Below are 24,445 nucleotides of genomic sequence, written 5' to 3'. Positions count from 1 at the left end.
AATATGTGATATATATAGAGAGAGACTAGAAATGAAGAAACCTTTTTCTGGCCTTTTCTTATAGTATTTCAAGTCCTATCCACTACCACTAGGTGGTCCAGTTTGCAAAGACACCTCTCTTATCTAAAAAATGTATTAATGACTATCCTCAACTGGTGGAGCTCAGCAGGTGGAAAAGTGTTGTGCGTTCCTAGATAAGTAAAACCTGTAGGTATGCTAGTAACAGAAAATACTTACAGCTGAAACCTTTGATGCGTCCTGTAGCAGCACATGGATGAAGGTGGCTGTGAGTTCCAGAAGAAGAGACAGATGATTCTAGAAAAGGCCAGGTTTGAAGCCCAGCTTGCGTGCCGGGAGTATGAGTGGCATATGTCGATCAAGGTAAACGTAGCGCCAGACCTCTGGATGTAGTCTCTGTCCTCCGAGTGAGCTGTCTACGGTCGTGCTTCGCAGTGATCCAACGGTCGTGTGTCTGTTTGCTGTGTTAGCTGCCGATCACACCTCTCTGAGCTTTTCACGTGTCGCATTTCATCCAGCAGCCTGATCCACATGTGCACAGAGAGGGAATGTGTTTCTCTGTTGCTACATGCGAGTCTCAATCTTTCACCAGTTACTCGCAGGCTTTCTTGGGAAATTACTAACTGGCTAAACTGAAGGTGGGTTTACTGAAAGCCTTTGTAGTGGACAGTAGAAAAACAAGTGGCTGGTGTTTTCTCTCTCCCATGTTAGTGTGCAACATTCATCTGCTGAAGTGGCTGTGTGACTTTGTTTTATAATTAACACTGTTTCAGGGTTATTTTTGTAATTTCATGAACTATATATTATGATGTTTACTATTTATTGGATTAACACCAAAACTTTGTTTTTTTATATTTCTGTACTACCTCTATTTATTTCTGGGTTAAAGCATCGGTTAAAACATCCAATGCTTAAAACAGTAATACCAGAATTTGTCTTTCTATTGTTTTTTTCCTTTTTCTTTCTATTATTGTAGGGTCTTTACCATAAAGTGCCTTGAGGCAGCCGTTGTTGTAATTTGACAATGGTTACAAATAAAAAATAAAATTGAATTCAATTGAAAAATTGAATTCTGTTGTAAAACATTCCCTATTTCCTCAAATTAGATTAGGAATGATAGGTTTCTGTATGGAAGACACTGAATTGAATGTACCATTAAGTTTATGTTACATGGGGTGTTTTGGGCAAGGTCTGTTTAGACATGGATGTTGTCTAAAATGTTATCCTGTTTTGTCACAATTAATTGTTCTTTGTTTTCTCCATTATGTTAACATTTTTTCTTGTGTTTAGCTAGCTAACTTAATGTGTACAATAGCAAACCTGTGACACTATGAGTGCAGTGGGTTTCTGCTTTGATGGTCATCACTCTTTGTACAGGCCTGTAAGCAGCACTGTATTTAGAACAAATGGAAATCAAAGAAGATATATATTGCAGTGTGTTCTGCATATATTTTAAACTGCTGTTGTTCACATAAGAAATGCAAATTCAGATCAGATGTTATTACCAGGTGAAAATATGGAAGACCGTAGGATTTTTTTTTTTTTAAATAAAAATAAAACAGTCTTTGGAAAAGAATATGTACCTCTTCAATTTTGTTGAATTACACACCTCTGGAGCGTTGGTGCTGACACTAAGCTAGTCTGCTGTATCTGTGTTTCTGCTCACCATATGAGTTGAGTGATGGTTGAAGGTAGAGGAGGCAGGAACTGAGTGGAGTGTTGTTCTGAGTTCAATTTTAGGCCACTGAGCTCCTGTTAGTCTGCACAGGTTCATCACAGGAGTGAATGTGTTTCTGTGTACTTTATCTCTCTCTGTGGAGTCATTCATAAGTCTGTGTCATTGAAAACTGCACATGAAGCACAGGATCAAGAGTGTCCAGCATTTTTTCATTAAATTGACTAAAATAGGACTGACTTTAATTTTTGTTTCCATTTCTGTTGTTGTAGCGAAATGACAGATCTCCAGTGAGCGGACCTCCATCCTTCTCCAGCCCACCCTTTGGACTGAAACCTCGTTCGGGTGAGTCAGCTGAGATAGTGGACCAGGTTAACTGGAGTACCAGATGTACAGGTTAACAAATTGGGGTTTTTTTCTGGACAGAGTATACTTTCAGTTACCACACTGTGATAATTTAATGGCATTTACTATGCTGGTCGCTGAAAAAAAATGCACAGTCTGAGTGTAGGATGAACACCTGATTTTGACATGAGCTCTGTTGCTCTAGTCATACAGTTTGTAGCTTATGTAGTTTTAATTTAAGCTTAGCCTAGAGCTCAACATTCTAATTGATATAATCCATATTGGTTAAACAAGAGTGTAGGAAATTGTCTTTCTTTTACGTGGCTTTATATGGCTTTAAAAACCCTAAAAGCAAAACTTTCTACAGGTGGGTGAAAAAGCAAACGCACTTAATTATTTTTCTTCTAAGGCCCTAAAAGGGTGTCAGCTTTAATACACTGCTGGAAACGTCATCATAATAATGTTGGTCCAGGATAAACATTAAAACTGACATTGTTTGAGCGTTCAGCTAATGCTTTGAAAAACTCTTGCTCACAAACCAACATGTATACCTAAATTTGACTAACAGCAAACCTAATTTTGTAATATATTTATTATTTTGTAAAAATTAACAACTTGAAATGCTTACCATTTGTTCCAGAATCTTATACAGAGTTTTATACAAACTAAGGCATTTTTTCCCGAACATTGCAATGCTATGACATCATAACAGTGTGACTGGTCAGTTGATCCTGGACAAACAGTATTGAACAACACCAACACGGGCATATCAGATACACCGCTGGAAACCCTGAACTTAGTCATTAGCTTAAAGCGAAGCAGCAGCAGTCATGTTGTGGCAGCTTGTGGCCCCTGCTCATCAGCTTTATTTGCAGAATGATAGAAAGCTTCTGCCCATGCTTTATTATAGTTGGCAACCATCCAGCTTTTGTTTGCTGTTACCAGTGTGAAATGATGCTAACCGCTAATGAAGCTAACATGATGCTAACAGCATGTGAGAGTGATTTGTAATGTGAAATGCCACTAATCTTTATTTTGTTTTGTGCTGTTTTGTTTTGTGTCTTGTCATCTCATTCTGTTTCTTTGCTTCACCTTTTTTACCTTTTCTGATTTACTTGTTTGTTTGCTTTTTGCCTTTTTTTGTGGCACTTTCATTTCTCCTGCATGACCTTTGATGTTTAAAATCACATAAACACTCATTTAATCTGACCTGCCTGCATTTTTGAATCAATACCTGCTTCATTGATTCCTGAAAACTAATTCACACTTTCTCCTGGTGATTTTTGCTGTTTTTCGGGGTGTGTTTTTCGTGGAATGAACTTTGCCTTGCTGTACTTGGTTCACCTTGATGCTCACCCTACCACCACCACCTCCTCCAACTACCTTCCTTGCACTACACACACCCCCCACCTCCTGCGTCTCTGAACACTTCCCACTTCCCACCCGCCTGGTTGTAGCTCCACCCTCGCTGCCCTGCTCGCCCCCGCCTTCCTCTCTCGACCCCTCCCTCCTCCCACAGGCCTCGCCCCTCCATAGAGATACACCTCGTAGCCATGACGACGGAGGCAATCACAACCGGGGTAGGTCCCGCTTTATCTGCTAATTGGCCAGATGACACACATCTGGGCTGAGCTGTCTGCTGACAAACCCTGGGTAGGGACCGTTTTCTCTTCAAAGCCAGAAAAGCCTGTCATTACTGGTCTTTAACTTTAAAGGTGGTCTTTAAATGTGTTTTAAAAAACAAAAAACATTTTGAATTTAGTCTTTTGTCTGTTGTTTTTCTGTTCATTAGTCCACAACTTGTTTACCATCCTATGTCATATCATATCATTTTATTTAACACCAGCAGCACTCACAAAAAGTGAGCGTATCAGAATTGGTTTTCAGAGTCATTGCAAAGACAGCTGTCATCGCCCCCCCGTCCTGAAAAGGATAAGCAAAGAGGATTGCTAATTAATTAATTAACTAATTAATTAAGGTTATATCATTGGGAATTACTGATCTATACCAGGTTTAATTTCAGAGTTCCAGGAACAGAGCCATTATAAATGAAAAACCAACCTGATTTGAATTTGGGCGATCTCCTCTTGCAGTCACCTCCAGTCCACGTAAAGGAACCATTTCCAGCACAGTTGCTCTTGTTCTGTCTCTCCATGGAAACCCCATTATGACTATATAACTGTCAACTCTGACTTCACCACAGCCTTCAAACTTTCACAGCCATGAGTGCACACATCAGCTTCTCTCCATCTGAACAGTTTAGTTTTGTTAGGTTCAGTTTTAGTTGTAACAAGGCTTTATATCTGTCAGAATAAGCATTATTGATACACATGTGAAGGTCCTTTAGTCCCAGTCATGACATGCTAACCATTCACAGCCTGGTTGTGCTGACAAAAAAGACTAAAACTAAAGGGAATTCCAGGATATTTTTGTATTTTTCTGTACTGTTTTTCTTTTCCAAGCTCTGTTTTTTACATTTTTATTTTTATTTCAAACCAAAATGTTTTCCCCACTGAGCTTTTAGTGCAATAATATAAGGGTGACCGTTTTAGCACACTGGAGGCTATTGAGGAGGCGCATCGCAGGTTGCAGAGAGATATTGAAAAACAGCGGCTGTGCTGTGGAAGCCATCCAGGCATGAAGACAATGGTGTTGAATGAGAGATCGGGTATGGTTTTTTATTTTTGATGAAGGAAATCTCGGAACAGATTGTTCTCAATCTAGCTGTGATCCTCGATAATGCTCTGAGTCTTACGTTGTCCTTAGTGGCAGGGAGGCGCTTGCCAGTGACGTTCTCTGCTGCCTCCACCACTCTCTGTAGCTGTTGGCATAGCAACTCTCACTGTGGAACTGTGTACCCCCCTTAATGTTGCTTCCTGTAGTTCTCACTTCTCAGTCCAGTGTACCAGCTCAAATTTTGGGGAAAAAAGTCTCAGCTATTTGGCAACTAACTGACAATATATTTATTCGTTTTAAACAAGTTTTTGATTTGTTCTTTCTCAAATATTTGTGTGGTCTGATAAATTTGTTGAGCACAGTACCTCAAAAAAAGAATTTGCCTGTTGTACCTGCAGAAATATGTCACAAATAATTTTTATAATCTTTTAGAGTTAGCCTGAGTGGCGATTGTGAAAGAAAAAAGGAGTAAAGGAGCTGTGGCTTCCTTCAGTTTTCCTCCTCAGTTAAAGAAAAAGCAGTAATGTCTGATGATGTGGTGTTGGGCTGTCAGCAGGCATCTGAACATGCAGACATTTAAACTGCAAACACTGAGATTTAAGGTGAAGCTGAGTTTTTTATAAATTTCATTTATTTTTTAATCTTGACGACAGCATTTTGGACAACCTTTTGACACAGAGGGTCTGAGTTTGTGTTCACCTGTGGTTTTAAGAAACTTTATTGTCATCTCATCAAGCTGCGACTCACTGGCTCCTCTCGTTGGTGCGAATGGGGACAGCAGCTTCCTTTCCTTTGAAATTCTGTCACAGCTTTCTCTTAATTTCTCTCGTCCACTGCCACTGTGTGTTTCTTTGCCTCAGACCACATGTTAGGGTGTTTCAGATTAGATGCTCTGCATGCACGCGCGCGTGCATACGTTTGTGTGTCGAAACAGCAGACTGTGATCAAAGACGAGCTTCACCGCACTCTGCTTTCATCTCAAGCTGTTCCCGTGTGTGTGTGGTGGCTGTGGACCAGCAGGCGCACGTGGTAGAAGTTAGAGCTGATGCCATGATTTGTGCGTGCGACTGCAGCTGGCTTGTGTAGAAGATCTAGAAGGTCTGAAATTTACATTTCTAAGAAAATAGCTATTGTAACAAACCAAGTGTTTTGTTGCTTCTATATAAGTGAGTGTGTTCTAATGACTGAGAATCATCAAATGCAGCTTGCTGATTCAAAGGAAAACCCCAGTGCCTTACAAACTGGGGTCTAGTAGTCTGACACCTTTGCCCCACAGTGCAGGAACCACATGTGATCCACAGGTGGCTAACCTGGGGGGAAATTTGCCCACATGGGAGAAATGTGAGATTACGCAATGTGCACAACCACGCAGTTCACTCACAGGTACCCACTGTTTGCCTGAACATGCGTGTTTGCTGGACTGAGTTTGATCTGGCAGTGTTCTAAAGAGCTTCTTGTCAGTCATACATAGCTTCCCCAGTCCTCAAGTGCTTTCATAAATGCTGAATGAGGTTGATTTTTGTGGAGGAAAGTCCATGATGGTCAGGGCAGACTTTTTGGCCATGGAAGTGATTGGAACGCCTAAATTCAGTGGTTTGAATGGGTGAGTGTAAGTTCTTGCACTGTAGTGTATAATATAGTGTATGTTGGCAAAGCTGTCTGCTCTGCTGCATATGCACTGAGCTGGGCACACTGAGTAAACCTGTTACTGGTGGACCTTACATCTTACTGAAGTTGTCCTTCTTGCACTTGAGCAAAATGAAAAAAATGTTATTATTAGGGTTTTTTTTTAATGCGTTAATACAAAGAATCCCAGCATTTGTTTTCACTTCTGTTCTCATACTTCACTCCAGAAGGAACAGTTCTGTTTTGTGTCGGCTTTGTCGTGACACTGCCTGCATGTGTTGTGAGTTGAAATGTCTTAAGTCTAACCATCACATGGCTTGCAGCATCAGAGACCGTATTAGGAAAGTCTGATACACACACACATACAATTGGAGATGTATGCGTCTGTGCATGTATGAAGTATCAATGAGTCTGGGTTTCGTGTGCGTCTATTTTCGGTTCCTATATTTTAAGCGTCAGATAATGGTCCCTAAAGGGGTATCCTACTTCCACTGGAATAGAGTCCAAGATAGTAGATGGATCACAGCCGTGTCATATTTTATTTATCTTCATCAGCACCAGTTTCAACTGTAGACCACAAAGTGTGGACATGTTTTGCCTGGTTGTGACTTTAGGACAGGGTTCACACTTGGATTAACAGTCAAGTTTGGCTGGGTCATTTAGCTGTAATGTTTAAGGTTGGGTTAAAGGGGATGTGAAAATGCAGTGTGTCGAGGAAGGTGCTCACAGAGCTAGAAGTTATTTTTGTGCGGCCCAGAAGAGAGCTGCAATTTAGTCGTTTGGTCCATAAAAGGCTTTGATATATCGCGGCGACTCTTAGCTGTGAGCTGTTCACACACTCGCTGTAATAACTCTTGAATGTTCACAAATCTGTTACTAACCCTCAGAGACTCTTTAAACTTCACTTTCTCACCACTTTCAGTTTTTAAGTCTGACTCATTTTCATTTCACTCTTGTAACATTTTACATGTGTTTCCCTTTTGTGCCCTCGCTATATAAAAAACTTTTCAAGTGTACTGATGCTGAACTTAAAAGTACAGTGATTCGGTCTGTTGATGCTAACTTTCACACTGTAAGCTATCTGACTCGCGTCTTTGAGCTGCTGCGCTCTCAGTGTTTGCTGTTGTAAGGAGAGCATCATTAGTTATCTATCAGTGGCTTCCTGAAACTCTTTTTGAAGCACAACATTTCTACACGAGCCCCTTATGTGTAAGCGTGATAAGATGGTGACTAATGGTCCGTAATGGGTTCAGGCCTCAGGGAGAATGACATCATGCTCCCATCGTCAGTGCGCCTGACCTCATTAGTGACCAATCATCACCTTGTGTGAGTGACTTCAAGTGCAGATGCATGCACAGACTGCGTGTGATCAGTCTTTGAATACTTGTCTTTTTAAACATGTAACTACCATCATTTTTAAAAACTATGTGCCGGTTTTAAAAATGGTTATGTAAACCATCAGAATCCATAAAAAATAATCAAAGGACATTTGGATTACTTGATGGAATTTACTGCAGGTTACACTAAAACATGTTTTGTTGCAAATGTTTATTTTTTCTTCCTCTTTATACATATGAAAATGACTTCTGATCTCATTTACACTGACTGAGGCAAAATGGAAAAGTGTTGTATGGTCAGACAAATCAAAAGTGGAACTAAAGAGGAGAGGAACCATCCAACTTGTTATCAGCAGTCAGTTCACAGGTGTGCATCTCTGATGGTACGATAGCAGCAGAAATGTATATACAGGTTTTAGAGCAAAGTCCTTCATATTTCAGCAAGACAATGCTAAACTGCAAGTATTACAGCAGCGTGGCTTCATAGTGGAGAATCTTTCACCAGTTACAATCTTTCCACACATTTTGAAACGTAAAATACAACAAAGAAGCTGTTTAGCAGCTACAATCCTGTATCAGTCAGTCCAGCAGCTGCTCTCCTCAGTTCCCCAAATTTTATGGACTGTTGCTAAAATCCGATGTTACTACATATATGATGTGAATTGAGATGCTGCAGTGCGGTAAACCCAACTTTTTTGAGACCTGTTGCTGCCATCATATTCAAATTGAGCTAATATATTTTTTCTGTGTTATGCTATAAATAAAAGGATTTATGAGATTTGCATGTATTTGCATTGTTTTAATTTACATTTTGTACAGCGTCCCATCTTCTTTGGAATCGGGTTTATGTAATCAAAGGCCAGGAGCGTTTAATCAATTGTAATCAAAAAGGCAATCAGCCAGTCTTTGATAGTATACTAACCTGATTGGATACCCTTCAGATGTGAGCAGTTACTGTGTAACAGCCTGTTATATCAGCTCCTGCTGTTTTTTTAACGATTCAATCATCCAAAGTCAATATTCATTGCTTTTTGTGTTTATCCTTGGAAAATGTGGTTACCTTTGCTTTTCAAGTCTTGTCTTGTCAAGCCTGCGTGTGTCTTTTTCATCTCATTTCACTCTCATTATTGGCGAATTGGCCTCAGTTCTACTGCCCAAGCCGAGGCCTGTAGTCCTGGAGGAGACGGCAGGGTTAAAAGATGGCGCTAAAGTGAGAGCTAAGAGGAGGAAATATAAACTCTGTTCCGCCACAGTCATGGAGAATTTGGGGTCCTTGGGCAATAACATGGGCGTGCTTTGGTGAGCTGACGTTTCCACTGTACACTTTCACACTAGCTTCAGCCTGAACCAACACACTGTTTGGATCCCTCTGTCAGCTGATTCAGAGAGCATCCAGATGACTTAAGGTGAATGATTATGGATAATAAATGGATCTCGACCACCTGTGTACCACTTAATGACAAGCAGCGGAGCCGTGGACATTATGAAAGATGGCTGCAGCCACCATGATGAAAGATGTTCCACACTTATTCTTCTTTGATTAATATTATTTATTTATTGCTTTTATTGTAAACACAGCCTGGGATGCTCTGTCAGTATTGCTGCAGTTTGTAGTCCAAATTCTGCTTAGATTGTGATAGTGTTTAATTTTTTATGTTACCAGTTACAAATCAGGAGGGTATTTGGAGGAAAACGCCAACAAGCAGGACTTTGAAAGCCCCCCCATGAAAAAAAAACCTTCAGAGAAGAGGCACAGAAACAAGATGCTACAGGCTCAGAATGTCCAGATGGCAGAGAGACAGAGAGATATTTAGAGAGAAGAGGAGGAAGATGATGAAGAGGAGGGAGTGTTGAGCAGCTTGTAGCATGACGTGACCCAGAATATAAACCGAGTGAGAGAAAACCGTTTGCCCTTCACCATATTCCCCTTCCTCTTCGTCTCAAACGGAGAGCTCAGGCCAACCAAATGATTTTTCACACTAAGACGGTATTCCATTATCCTTTAGTGGACCCCAGCTCCTCCACCTGCTGTTTCCCCAGAGGAACTAGGCTCCAAGGTCCAAGTAGATTATTTTACCAACTCAAAAAAAACGTCAACTTGATCAGTGGGTTTAGTCAAAGAGCTTCATTCAGTTCCAGAGGAATGTCAGTGTTGACAGTGCAGAGTTGAAATGTGGGTAAAACTGTTGAAAACATTCACACCCTGAAGCCCTCTCATCTTCTCCTCCTCAAAACATGAGATGACTCCCACTGAAAAGCCTGGAGCTCCCTTCTGTGGTCGCTCAGTGGAACTGCACATTCACAGGCAGTGTTCAGCTTCATTCAGCTGTAAGAGGCTGATGTATGCGTGTGGAAAATAGGACAGTGAAGAGGTGAATGATTCAGAGTTTAGCGGTGTGCCTTTCATGTGTGTGGGTGTGTAGGAAGAGACCAAGTGTGTTTCACACTCTGTCCTCCTACACACGCTAAATAAAAGTGCATCTCGTCATCTGCATTTCTAATCCGAGCTTCTCTTCACTTTCTGCTCCAATTGTTGATATTATTTAAATTGAAGCTGGAACAGTCCAATCCCAGCAGCTGTTTTGATCTTTAATTTATGCTTTTAGTTGTTTTTTTTTCAGGCAAAAGTAAAGCGACTCTGCAAATATTTACATATTTATTTTAATCTCCTCAAAAGAACGAAAGAGCCGCCATCTGTCTGCTATTTTTGAGGGTAAACTAAAGATCTGGTATGTGGGAATACATATATATGTATGTGTGTGTGTGTGTGTGTGTGTGTGTGTGTGTGTGTGTGTGTGTATGTGTGTGTATATACATACATACATATACATATACATATGTGTATATTGTTACATTTACTCTCCAGCAGAGAAGCTGGAGAGTAAATGTAACAAGGGTGGGGTGTTGATGGTGATTTGCTTTTTTGCTGAGAGGCAGCAGGACAGTAAGCAGACAAGAAACTTTAGAAGGACTGGTATCTGGGGCAGCAGCTGGCTGAGTCTGACTGAAGGGAACACATCCACCTGCCAGGCCCCCGAACACTCACTAATTAACACGTCTCTCATCTGTTTCATGTGTTTTTTGAGACACAAGAAGACAGTCGACTGTCTCCCTGCTTGAGCCTCAGCTCAGTAGGCCTGGTAACTATTGTCTGATTAATAGATCAGCACATTAAAAATCTGAGTGCCTGGAAGGTTTTTGACTCTTTTCCAGGCCTTGAAAGACCACAGCACATGAGAGACACAGAGGACTTAACGTTTAATAATCCATCTGTCTGGGCTTTTTTTCTATCTACAAGCTGTTTATTGGAGCCCTAATTCCTCCTCACATGACGGCTCCTGTGACAGAGCGGCAGCGAGCAGCATGCTGAGCTCTGACTGCACGAGTGCATGTGAATGCTGTGCTTGTGTAAACTTTCCACAGAACAGTTTTTTTTTCCTCTCACGTCAGTTTGTGTCACACACTCATTCTGGGATGTTTGTCTGCATCAGGCTGCACAGTGGATGAACTGAAGTGCAGCACCACGGCCCAGTATTTAAAAAATGAACATTACTTTTAACTTTGACTCATGCAAAGCTACTGTAGTAGTCCTAGGATACAAATATGGAGGTTTTTTCTGTCCCCTTTCCCAGGTTTTGACAGACGTTCTTTTCTCCGTCGGTGCTCCAAAGTCTTTGTGGATTTTGATCCTGCTGTGTGATTTAGTTAAAAGGAGTCTAAATTTGTGTTTTAAAGACCTGCTACTGCATTTTTAGTTTCAGTAGAATATTTAATATCTTGCAGTCTATCAGCTGCTTGAGAAGGTCTTTGCTCATTGTTTAAATGCACTGCTGGTATTTATTGTGGCATATGATTATTAGATTTCCCGCCTCCAGTGGCAGCTTTTCAGTCTCTGCTCATCACGGCAAATCTCTCCTTCCTCAGACGTCTGCTGTCCTTGTTTTATCTCTAACTGGTACTAACTGTGTACTCCTGCAGATGCTTAATGTGTTATGTTCCATTTTCTTTTGTTGTTGCTGCAGTGTTCCTGCGGAGCCACAAGAGCCTGGAGTCTGTGGATCCTCAGTTCACCATGAGAAGAAAGATGGAGCAGCTGCGGGAGGAACTGGAGCTCATGGAGCAGCTGAGAGATGTGAGACAAGCTAATGTTCTTTTATTTTTTTATATTATTTGAGTGGGGGGTGGGGTGTTATAGATCTGATATGAGCTTATGTCAAACGTATCCAGCCTGCATGACTGAGGTTAAGCAGGTTTTCACCCTGGCCAGACTAAATATCTGTCTCCATAAAAGCCTTCATTGTATCTTAACTGCAGATTTGGATCATAAACCCAGAGCTCCTCTTCTGATTTAAAATAAGTCTGACGCTCTGCATGGAACCACAGGGTTTTGTTTGTTGTTTTGTTTTCTTAGCTCAGCATTTTATCAGCTCAGTGAAATCTCACTGAATGAAAATTGCAAAGATGTAAGAATATATGTTATATAATAATAATAATGATGATGGTAATAATATACAATTATATCTTTATATTTATGACAAGTGCATCAAATGACCTGGACGTTTTCTTTAGACATATATTTGTTTCTGTAAGCCACAGGTCTCAAACATAAAATCAGACCGGAAAACACACTGAATAAATGCATTGAATGGCTTTGGAAAATTATGAAGAAGGGCATGAACTTTGGACTTTTAACTGTATCTTTAGTTTTACAACTTTTGCTACTGGTAAAGACCTCCCACATAGCCATTTATACTACACCAAAAGTAATAAAATGATAGATAAGTAATTAAATAACACAAAAGTTCCTGTTTTCTTACTACCCACTGTAGGTACGTGACAGATGGACAGTGTGCTACCAGAACTTTCTCTGTAAAAGAGTCGTGCTTACAGGTTTCTTTCATGCACTGCAGCAGTATGTCTTTGTGTAGAAAAACTGAAACATGCTACTGAAATTGGGCTTGTTTTTGGCACTTTTAGTTTGGCCTCTTGGGATCAGAAAGGGCTGTATGTGGCCTGCATGTAAGTCAAATGTATGTTGGAATGTGATGTAACCAACAGACTTAAGGATGGTTGTAACTAGTTAACCTTTAAACTAAAGAAAACTTTAAAGCCTGCCAGCTGTCAGGGAAGTCCTGTTCTGTTTCTTTATGGTTCGTTTTTTTTTTTTTCATGTGAAGGAACCCAGAGCTAAACTAATCTCCCACTTTGCTTTGTGTTTTGCCACACTGAATGTGATGCGTTCAGGTTTACTGTGACTCAGAGTTGTGCTATTTGGAGCGCAAAAGAAAACACTCAAACATTCAGTAACTGCATCTTTGAGCTTGACCCCATCAAAGCTACGGTTTTCGGGCAAATTCAGATTTTCAGTCATCTAAGTGAGTTTATGGAGGTTTGTTTTGGACGATATCATCAGGATGTCTGATTCTGTTTTCTCTCACTGTATGATACTGCGATCCAGTCCTTTTTACTCACACAAAGCTGCTTGCATTGTTTGCTCAGAGCATCGAGAGCAGACTGAAGGTCGTCCTTCCTGAAGACCTTGGTTCGTCTCTGATGGACGGCGTCGTGCTCTGCCATCTGGCCAATCACATTCGCCCACGCTCTGTCGCCAGCATCCACGTCCCCTCACCTGCAGTGGTACGTCTCACTGACAGTTGCAACCTTTGACCCTTCGCATAATCACTGGATGAGCGTTCAGTTTCCCAATATCCCCTTTAAAGTGTAAAAAATACAAAGTTGTGTTTCTAAGTGTAGCTCAGTAAGTTGTTATATTTGTCTTCCAGCCCAAACTCAGCATGGCCAAGTGTCGGAGGAATGTGGAGAACTTTCTGGATGCCTGTAGAAAAATAGGCGTACCAGAGGTAAGAAGTGCATCTTTGTACATTAATAACACCTTTACTAGAAGCCATGGCCTGTCTGAACTGGGGGCGGATTTCAAGTTGAATGACTTCCAAAACCTACTTAAAGTCTAATCAGTTATTACACACCCAGAGTCTGAGTCTGTCTGACGCTGCAGTTATCAGGTAATACCATGATGGCTACTGTGCAGCCCCACTGCTGCTGAAGGACATTTTCTAAGCCTGTGCTGGGATTTAAACCAGCAACCTCCAACCTGAAAACGCCCCCAGTTCTTCAGAGAAACTCCCAACTGAGTCCATTTCAGCCTGATTCAATGGGTTGTTGGCTTGTTGTTGACACAATAAGTCAAAAGAAGTGTCCTGCAAAAATCAGATCTCTTCAGCATTAGGGCTATGATTTTACTTTAATGACACTGTAGCATTGGCACCTTCCATTTCCTTGTAATTTATATCAGAAAGTGAGGTGAAAACTACAATTAAAGATTTTTGCCAGACACTAAATTATAAACCAGACATGGAAGGAAAGCTGATGGTTCTGTGTGTCTAAAAGCAACTTTTTGCAATGTCATCCTTGAGCAGTTAGAACTGATAACACAATTGCATTATTTTTTTACCTTTATGCCACTGAACAATAAGTAGAGCAGTCTGACACAGGTTGAACCCAAATCTTACAAAAACTTGAAAACCACTCAGCTTTTTCCCACGGCTGGTTAAATATCCTTTCTGCCTCCTTTTTGTTCTTTTTGTCTTTTTTGGCTGTCTAATGGGGTCGTTTAACTTCAACAATGCTGACTCATCACCGCTGTCATCGCTGCCTGCAGCTTACAGCTTCCTCCATCATGACAGAAGTCAAAGTGGCAGCTCCAGTCTGGTGCAGAGCATGCTGGGCTGATTGTGTTTACTCCTTGTGCGTGAACACACTTGTAGAAGTTCAGATTTGACTTTCCACCTCTGCACTGATTTAAGGAGTGTTGTCCAGACTGAGAACATATGATGTTTCATGCAGGTTTTTGTTCATAGACCCTGTGTGGTGGATTCTGAAAATAAAAAATAATAATAACACAGATTTAAAGTGAAAGTTCAGCAGTGTGCACAGTGATGAGCTAGATGTTAAATGCACACTTGATGGTACTTTTTATAAAAAATAAAATCGCTTGAAACGCCTTAAAAGGAATTGAAGCCCTTTTCAAAATAAACTTAAACTATAGTGAGAATGTGAAGAGACAAACACTATGAAGTGTGTCTGTGTGTCGTGTTACAGAGATGTCTGCCGAGTCCATATCAGCCTGGAGTAGGTTCCAGATACACTCTTGTGTAATATCTCTTTGAAACACAAGATGGTGCTCAGACCCTTTAGTGCAGGGGTGGGCAACTCCAGGCCTCGAGGGCAGGTTTTAGATTTCACCCTGGGTCAACACACCTCGATTAAATGATTAGTTCATTACTAGGCCTCTGGAGAACTACAAGACATGTTGAGGAGGTAATTTAGCCATTTGAATCAGCTGTGTTGGATCAAGGACACATCTAAAAGCTGCAGGACACTGGCCCTCGAAGCCTGGAGTTGCCCACCCCTGCTTTAGTGGTATTGGCTCAATACCCCCTTGAGACATTCCAACATTTTTCAGGTTAGCCTTCAGCCTCGGGCAACAGTTTTTTTTCTAGTGACCAGATCGAAACTAGGTCACTAGAGAGAACTGTGTATTCCCTGACTGGTTTAGAAGTGGCTGCAGGCTGACATCAACTGCAAACAGGGTGCTCTGAAACCCTTGTGATTGCTTTGTTTGCTGGTGGATGGCTGCAGTTGCCTTTAGATTGATGGAAGACACCAACCTGTCTGCCTTTTAGTCTTCAAATTCGAACCCAAAAACAGTTGCCTTCAAAGTAAGAGTTGTGCCTTACCTCTGCAGCAGATGCATTTCAAAAGGAGCAGCTTTTATGTTACACTCTAGCAACCACTTGCCAACTTGTTGAAGAATACACATTCTTGTCTAGCAACCAGTGGATACCAGGGGGAATCACTAACTGGCCTTTTAGAATGAGGACTTAGGAACTGATTTCATGGCAACTGCCAGCAAACACATTTTTCCCTAGCAACTGAAAGCTGGGCAGATGGTCACTGACTGCTCTCTAGGTCTGTGACTGAGGTCTTAGTAACACGAAGTTACTAAGGTCAAATACCAAGATGGCATAAAAGTCAACTTTCAAGACTGCAACCTGTGGATAGCTACCCCAAAACCTTTTGTTAAAGTGCTGCCACCTTATGGTGAATGACTAACTTAAAGCCAGTAGCTGGTTAGCTTATGATAGCATAAAGACTGTACACAGATGACCTTTTTTTTTCTGAGGAAAAACATCAGTTTGTCATTTTGGCAGCTGTTTCGTATGCATTTTGGGTCTCCATAGGAAACATATTTTTGTGCTTTCATTTTTTATTCAAATTATGTGAAGTTGAGTTTTGACACTCACGGTCTTCCTTATTATTAAGGCCGATTATACCTTATTAGGTTGAAAATAGCTCAGCATTTGAAATGCCGCTGTCTCTCCATTGTCCTTTGTCACTCATCAACCAATCAAAATTAGGAGAGGGCAACATTTACAACATCTCAACTGCAAATAATTGTAGAAGAGAAAACTTAGGCTCGCTTTTGCTAGATTCCTATAATTTTATATAACAATAAATGTTTGAAATGTGTGCTGTGGAAATGAGATCATGGACAACTATAATGCAGCATTAGTCCAAAGACCTGGGTCATTACCAAGGTACTTATGTTTCCCAGCAGGCTGTGCAGAATTAAAGTCTACAGTCAGGAAAGAAAAGTAAACACAGAGGGGTACACCTGCTGTTACATCCCAGCACACCTATAGTTCAAGGCTACCTGGCAGGCGGACCTTGTTACCACTATACTCATCCAGGCTGGCTGTTTCTGCTTGTTTCCAGTTTTTATCTGTAGCTTCATACTGCAAAGCAAGATCAGTCTCAAGGAAAGCAAGAAAAACTACTCATTCTGCTTTTCTGCAGCTGTAGAAACAGAAAAAGACTGGCTTTAGAGGTAGAACTGCTACAGATCTAGAGTTGAGGTCACATTCACAGGCTCCATTTGCCAGTTTAAGAGAAACAGGAGTACGGATTTTTAACACGGTGCTGCTCAAGGGTGCAGGTTATTAGGGGAAATGCAAACATTAGATTGTTTTTTCTGCAATCTAGCATTAATGCAAAAAAGTAAACAGCAGCATGTGTGAGACGTGTCAGGGTTAATTGGTTATTTTATTACACTTTATGATTGGTAGTTTGATTTTTTTTATTTGATGTTATGTTGATATCTGTGTGTTTGTTTTAGGTTTGTTTTTTTGCTCTCTTATCTGTTAGAAAATTAAAGTTCAAAGGTTTAACCTGCCTTGACCTTTTGACCTCCATCTCTGCTTGCTGGCTGTTTTCTGGCCTCTGTGTTCGCTAGCCGCCATTTAAGCTGCAGCCTGACTGCTTTACTAGTAACGCTTCTGCAAAGCTTCCCTGCGCTTACGTGCTAACAGCTTCTATGCTAATGCGCTGGCCTGCTGCACTGGCTCTCCCATTAGCCACCTCACCTCTTCATCACTGGACTGCTTACTGGGAGGACAAAGGGTTCTGCAGAGGTTCTGAGCCATCCTCTCAGTAAGCATCCCTCCTTCCCCTGCTTGCCTCACCACCAGCTCCTTCACTCTGTGACCTTTGACCTCTGTATCCATTGGTTAACCTTCTGCCTTTTCTCTTTTTTACTTTCCGGCTGGATCGCACCACGTATCCCTCCTCCTTTCCCTTGTCTTCTTCTTCTCATCAACCTTCTTGCTTTTTGTGGAGAATATTTAACCTTTTTCTCATTTCTCAAACTTCAATCCATTTTTTTTATCTACACACTTATGTTTTCCTTCACTTGTTGCCTTTTTTCCTCCTCGTGTCTTTTACCTTTCCATCATATTCTCTCATTTGTTTCATCACACATTCCATTTTATTGCCCTATATTTCTCTTTCTTCTCTGTCCTACTTCATCTTTCCCATCTTTGCTCCCTTCATTCCTTCTCTTCCAACTTCTCCCACTATTTTTCCTCCTTCCTCATTCACTTCCTCATTTCTTCCCTCCTTTCTTCCTAATGGGGGCAACAGTCGTCCCTCTGCTCACCTTATGACATCATCCAGTGCCGCCTGCAGCCGGTTCGCACCACGGTTCGGGCGCTGGTTGCCTTGGATCCAGACAGGAAACGGGAGGAGGCAATCTCAGCTGCAAACCCCACTTCCCCTGGGGCATCAGAGACTCCCTTATTAGTTTCTGTAACCACTCAAACTCCGCCTCCTGCCTGGCAGATCTGGGACCTTATTGGTTCGAGCTTAGTTCACATCCTCTGCCTTGTTCTGCTCTTCGTGGCCTATAGTTGGACCGAGCTGACGTAACCGTGACACCTGCAAGCTCTGCCTTCTTTCTGCCCAGGCTCCTCCTCCTTATTTCTGCTGAATTTGTGTCACACGGGTGGGAAAAATTTCATTTAGTGGCTCTAATCACTCATCTGTTATTATTCGGTCAGTGTTGCAGTAATTAAGTGTTAAATTGCATTCTGTGTGGTGCTAAAATAAGAAAGAGGAATACTTCCCATAAACATAGTGGTCGATGCAATGAGTCTGTTTTTGGAGTCACTGATGGTCAGCCAGTCACCAAATGTAACCATGGCGATCTGTCAAACAACAAGCTCAAATAAACACATGACAATCTAATTTCCTCACATAGAATCTATAATATTTCTATTATTTTTAATGAGCACCATCCCATGTGACACAAATGCAGCATCAGCATGAGTGGATGCCTCTTCTTTTATCCTCCTTTTATCCTTCTATGACGTCTTTGCAATAAACTGACACATAACAAAAGCAGGGCATGCAGAGTAATAGGTTATCTGAAGTCAATGATGTCTTATCAACATGTTGGCCAGCAGAGATAATCACATCTGTGCAGGACCGAGGGCTTATTGCTTTTCTCTGGGTCACGTCAGTCTGGGGCTCTGAAACGGTTGAATTTCACTGAAATTTCTTGCAGAGGGAGTGAATATGCCAGTATTTGTACCACTTCCATAGCAGTGATCAGATTTTAATTTTGGATTAGTGGGCAGTATTTTGCAGCCTTTTGGAGGTCTAGTGGTGAACTGACTGAAAAAGAAGCTCTGAAATATTGTCTGAAAAGGTGTGATCAAAGAGTTCTGGAAAGATCACTATAAAAATCCTAAACCATGCTGCATTTAAATTTGGCCCCCTCTTCACTTTCAACCTTATCGTCTATTCTTAGACAATTGCTATTTATAGGTTTCTCCCTGAAAGTCCTCTTAGGACCATTTGCTCTGTAAATACATTCACCACAGTTTTCAGACCAGTGAGAGCCCACATTACAATCTGTTTCAAACTTTCAAACCTTATTGTTGGTGATGACATTTAATGCTCTGACTAGAACTGAGCACTTCAGTTTAAGTCCACAGTTCCAAGGTCCAGAGGAGGCACTTCAGGTTTGAAGAATGACGAGAAACATGCTGCATTTTTTTCTGAATTGTTCACATTGTTGAGCTTCATGGATTCATACCCCAGAATCAAATACTGAAACTTTCTGGGGCATTGAAGGGAGACTATATGGTGGAACCAGCCTTATTTTGTAGTGTGTACTAGCTAAATGCAGGAGTTCTTTGTCCACAGAAAGACTACCTTCACTTTGGTTTTCCTTAATGCAGCTTGTCCACTTGTCTTAAAAAAAAAAGAGAGAGACTAAATATATCAGTGGATGATCAGTCTTTGAACGCACTGGAGGAGATCCAGCACCCATTAGTGCAAGTGCACAGGGACAGAACAGGACTTTAGGGAAGGAGTCTAAAAATAGTCTGTACTGTGAAAGCGGTCCAGAGGTGCACAAGAAGATGAACTTGAAGTGGGGCCAAACTTAAAATGGGAGTGCTTTTTCTTTTTACATCTTTTACATCACGGGCGATCGTGGCTCAAGAGTTGGGAGTTTGCCTTGTAATTGGAAGGTTGCTGGTTCGAGCCCCGGCTTGGACAGTCTTGCTCGTTGTGTCCTTGGGCAAGACACTTCACCTGTTGCCTACTGGTGGTGATCAGAGGGCCCGGTGGCGCCAGTGTCCGGCAGCCTTGCCTCTGTCAGGGTGGCTGTGGCTACAATGTAGCTTGCCATCACCAGTGTGTGACTGTGTGTGTAAAGCGCTTTGGGGTCCTTAAGGACTAGTAAAGCGCTATACAAATACAGGCCATTCACCATCTTTAAAAGCCTTTACCAGGTTTTTAACCTGCACTGGTGTGGTGGTTTACATACCCTCAGTCAAATTACTTCTTGGTCTGTTAATAAAATGTCCCTGTGCTAACAATAGCTGATGATGCTTCTTGTGTGTATGATTTACTTTAAGTTAATGTGGGAATTGATACCCCAAAGAACTTTCCCCGTCTTGTAAGCTTCCAAACACCACCTACTCCACTACAGTAGCAGAACAGAACACATTCACATTATGATGGTAGTCTGTAAATATGGAAGACACAGTCAGGTTTTGAGGTCAGACAATTAAGATGTGATTAAAGTGGAGACTTTCAGCTGCAATTCAAAGAATTTAATGAAATTATTATATTAATTGTTTAGAAATTATATTTTATACACAAATCCCCTTTCTCAGAGGCTTAATATGTGGTGATTGCATAGTAAAACTAAAAAACTGTTCACAGCCAGGTAAGGTTTACTCCTTCAGTATTCCATGACAGATTAGGCAGATTATAGACCTGTTTTACCTAAGACACGAAAATATAACGGCTGTAATCATTCAGTTGTATTTTATTGAAAGTGAAAATGGCAAGAACTTCTAGGAACTGGGATTTATTATAAAACGATATCTTTTAAAAAATTCTCATAACTATAAATACAAAACATTTAAAGTAAAACTAGTGCGTGCATTCAGAGCAGTGATAGGAAACCTTGTGTGTGTGGGACTTCACGTCTTTCCCACACTCAGGGACACTTTGGGTGCCCTTTTGATCTTAACATCCACCAGCCCCTCTTTATATTCTCTCAGTTAGATCTTTTATTTCAGTTAAATAATAAATAGATTATAATTTGTTTGTAGATTATTGTTACACTGCAGGTGCAAATGTAATGTACTTGGTTTCATGTAGCACTTTTCTAATCACTAAGCACTTCATTACCTTCGCTTCCATGGCAAATTCACCAGTCACCATGATACCTGTGATAGTTCCCCCATGAACTCTGTCTCCAGTTTACATTAAAAATACTCACAGACATGGCATATTCCATATTTGTCCCACACTGGGGACTCAGTCTCAGTACGCCTGAATGTGCAAACATTTGTAGCATCTTTACAATATAAAATTTTAAAATCTTCTAATTTCACTGTGTTCTGGGTTACTTTAGGTGAAGTCGATCAGTTTTTAATGCTGTGCAATGTCAAAACAGCTCAAAATTCACCTTAACAGTATAAAGGTTAAGGAGGTGGGAGTATCAGGTGTACAATCAATGAACATCTCCATGAATGGAAATACAGAAGGCTAACAAGAAGGAGCAAATCACTGGTTACACTTAGAAACCGTTAGCCCATGGTAGAGTTTGTCAGAAACATGTAAAAGAGCCTGCACAGTTATGACAAATAGTCCTTTAGACAAATGAAACAAAGTTCAACAGTATCAGAATGATGGGGAAAAAAGAGCAATGGCTCATGATCCAAAGAAAACCACCTGTCAAACAGCACAGAGGGAGTGTTATGGTACCGACCTTTAAGATCACCATGACTGATGGTTGATGATTTGATTGCTGATAAAAGTAGGATGAATCGTGAAGTGTACAGGGCTGTACTCTGGTCAGATTCAGCCAAATGCAGCAAAACTGATCAGACAGCGTAACACAGTAGAAATTGACAATGATACAAAGCATAGCGTTTTCTCAAGGCAAAGAAGTTCGATATTCTTCAACTCAGTCATCTTAACCGAGAAGAGCAGCTTTTCAGTTACTGAAGATGAAACTGAAGACACAAAGACCCAAATGAAGGTGGCCACAGTAAAGACCGAGCAAGCAAATGCTGTGAATCCAGGGCTGGAGCATAACGGTATTTGTTTATATCCATAAATGACTTTGTCATTGACAGCAAAGTATTTTCATCAATTTGTTGAAAACAATCTTTATATTTCAAATCGTGTAAGTTTGTCCACTTACTTTTGAGCCTCTGAAAGTGGTTGACTGTAAAAATGCAATACTTTTGTTAAACACCTTGAATTAAAGCCGGAAGTCTGCACTTCAGATACACAATTTTGCCTCTGTGCACCACTGTGGTGTACAAAGAAAATGCCACTGTATTAAGACAGGCTGAACTTGGTTCTGACTGGCTCTGGGAAAACCGACCCAGTCAACGAGCTCATTTGTATTTTATAGTGTTGTATAAAAATCAGGCAAAATCTCAGTTAAATTAATCTTCATGTTTTCTTAAATGGCATCTAATTTCACGCTGCTGTATTTTTACTGCATGTCACACTACAATGAGTGTTACAGTTAATGATAATAATGATGCCATGATGATTTGTCAAGTGTTAACTTGGATGTAAAAACTGCAGACCTCCAAACTGGCTGCTACAGTACTGCTGAGGTCCTGTTTTATCATATGTGAACTTTTATCCGACTGCCCCCTGCTCTTTTGGAGTTTTCTTTTTTAGACTGTCTGAAGTTACAGACTTGAATATGATTGATCCCGAGTATCAGAATGGGTGAACTACAGAAGCACAGGTTTCCTGTACGGAGACGCTCACCATTACAGAGCCACACAAACAGTATTTGCTCTTTTCCTGACGTCTAAAGTCTTGAAGCAAACGGAAGCCATATTTCACTTGTTGATTATTCAAAACCAGTTGGATGTATTTTCATGTCTTTGTTTGCCTAAAGGATTATTTAAAAGCTCTATTTATGAGATGTGTGATGTTTTGAAACTTGAGGAAAATGTGAATTTTATTTATTTTTACGTTTGTCCGGCACCTGCAGAGAGAACATTTTAAGTTACATCACTGAGCTCTGCTGCACCCTGATATGCAATGTGACTGTTTTTGGAGAATATTTGAAGGGCTAAAGTAACCCGATGAGTTTATAAGTTATATATTAGTCTTCTGTATATGGAGCAGTTGCAGACTGTTCTGTTTGAATTGAAAACTAAAGGAATGTGGACATGTGCCCACTGAATCTTTAAAGACACAACTATGCCTGACAGCTCACTGGGTGAATGAGAACAGAGGTCTTCTCCAGTATTTATAGTTTATAGTTGTGATGGTATGAAAATGGTAAATATCTTTATGTATGAATGATCGCCATGAAGCTGGACAACAGATAAGCTTTTGAACAATGTGATTATTTGAAGTAGTTTACTGCTTGTTCAAATTCCATGAAATGATTTGAAGAGTAAATGTGATTTGCTGTCGATGCCACATTCTCTGCACAGATTTCATGTAAGAACGATTATTTTTATGACCTGTGTATGATATTAGAACTTGTTAAAGATCAGTAATAAATACAGTTTAGGGATTTTTTTTGCTCTTCGGTGTCATTGTTTAGGCAGCCATAGGTCCATCCATGTGAAATAAGAAATGGTCAGAGTACAACTAGGATTTGATATTGAAACCTTTTCAGGTCTAACATGTGGAGGTTTCATGTGCTCATTTCATTCCCAACCATATTCAGATCTACACAGATTCAATAAAATCACAAAAAATAGAAAGTGGACCAACGTCAGCTGTCATCTCCATGTTCATTTTTTTTTCATGACCTACATCCGGTTTAGCCATATGCAGACTGATGCACTGCTTTTATGTCTGAATAAAGCCACTTTTCTACAAGAGTTCTTTTTTCTCACACATAGTGTGTCAACCAATCAGATTGGACGAAGAGGTGACATTTAAAAAAACTGGCCTTATTTTGGACATTATATTGCAAACAGGGACGTTTGACTTGCAGATGTATCAAAGGCAGACACATTGTGCTCATTTACAATAACAATTACAATACTTTTAGTTTGATGCTAGTTAGTTAGGGTAGCTTTGCATAATTTATAATTCAAAACAATCCTTAATTATACCACAGTGGCTTTGGTGCAGCTCCTGAGTTCATACCACTCCCTTTAAACCAACATTCTTCTTACTGGCTGCCACTAGCACACAGTAGCTCTGAACAAGGCTGTGCGCCTGTGTCATCACAGGTGGGCAGTAAAAAAAAAAAAAGAAAGAGACATAGCTTCATGGTTGGAAAATAAAGCTAATGGTGAAGTGCATTACAACTGCATTCTATCAGAAGGCCACCGGATGGTGATAGCTGTTGTTGCAAAAAGACTTCTGGCCTTTAGAAGATTTCAGGAATACACCTTCCTCTCTTGTGTTTTTTTATTATGACTCATATTGGGTAAAATACTAAAGTTTATTTAGTAAATCTCAGTCTTGGAGGATATATCTGTGGTATGAAAACATGCGCTCTTTGATTAACATCTTGTCAAAGTTATTAGCTAATGACTTAGGATTGACTAATGATGTCAGAAACTGAGTCCACGCTTCAGACTGCTCCAACTGAACTGTCTGAGTGTAATGGACGGTTAACTTAACATCACGTGTTGCATCGTTATAAACTCTAAACTAACTCTCAACAGAAAAGCAGCACTAAGCTAAGACGAAGCTAGAGTTGCACGTATTGAATGTGCAGACATACGTGCAATAACAGACGTTAGATTTAAGTGTTGACTAAACCCAGTGCCGCCTTTGTCTCTTTCCTGTCTCTACTTCTGCTCCCACATTTCTTCCTTCCCTCTCTCTCTTGCTCTCTTTCTTCTCTCCTGCTGTTTTTTTCTCTCCCTGCTTTTGCTCTTGC

The 24,445-nt window shown here is 40.6% G+C and overlaps 1 protein-coding gene across 7 annotated transcripts in view; it reads left to right on the top strand.

Annotated features, from left to right (window-relative positions):
* Positions 1–24,445, top strand: part of lrch1 (leucine-rich repeats and calponin homology (CH) domain containing 1) — a 109,418-nt gene that overhangs the window by 79,385 nt on the left and 5,588 nt on the right. For 2 of the 7 annotated variants that reach the window (XM_004566291.6, XM_004566290.6), the window contains exons 14-20: positions 265–381; positions 1,966–2,038; positions 3,496–3,618; positions 11,700–11,809; positions 13,177–13,314; positions 13,461–13,538; positions 17,677–24,441. In XM_004566291.6, coding sequence (XP_004566348.1) covers positions 265–381; positions 1,966–2,038; positions 3,496–3,618; positions 11,700–11,809; positions 13,177–13,314; positions 13,461–13,538; positions 17,677–17,961 — 924 coding nt within the window. In that variant the 3' untranslated portion in view covers positions 17,962–24,441. Of the gene's footprint in view, positions 1–264; positions 382–1,965; positions 2,039–3,495; positions 3,619–11,699; positions 11,810–13,176; positions 13,315–13,460; positions 13,539–17,676; positions 24,442–24,445 lie in introns of those variants that run through there. The other 5 variants (XM_004566295.6, XM_004566293.6, XM_004566292.6 and 2 more) reach the window with 5 other exon arrangements.

The sequence above is a fragment of the Maylandia zebra genome, linkage group LG16 (assembly GCF_041146795.1).
Source record: "Maylandia zebra isolate NMK-2024a linkage group LG16, Mzebra_GT3a, whole genome shotgun sequence".
NCBI classification, from domain to species: Eukaryota; Metazoa; Chordata; class Actinopteri; order Cichliformes; family Cichlidae; genus Maylandia; species Maylandia zebra.
The sequence above is the reverse complement of the archived record's forward strand: the minus strand, read 5'-3'. Positions and strand labels throughout refer to the sequence as shown.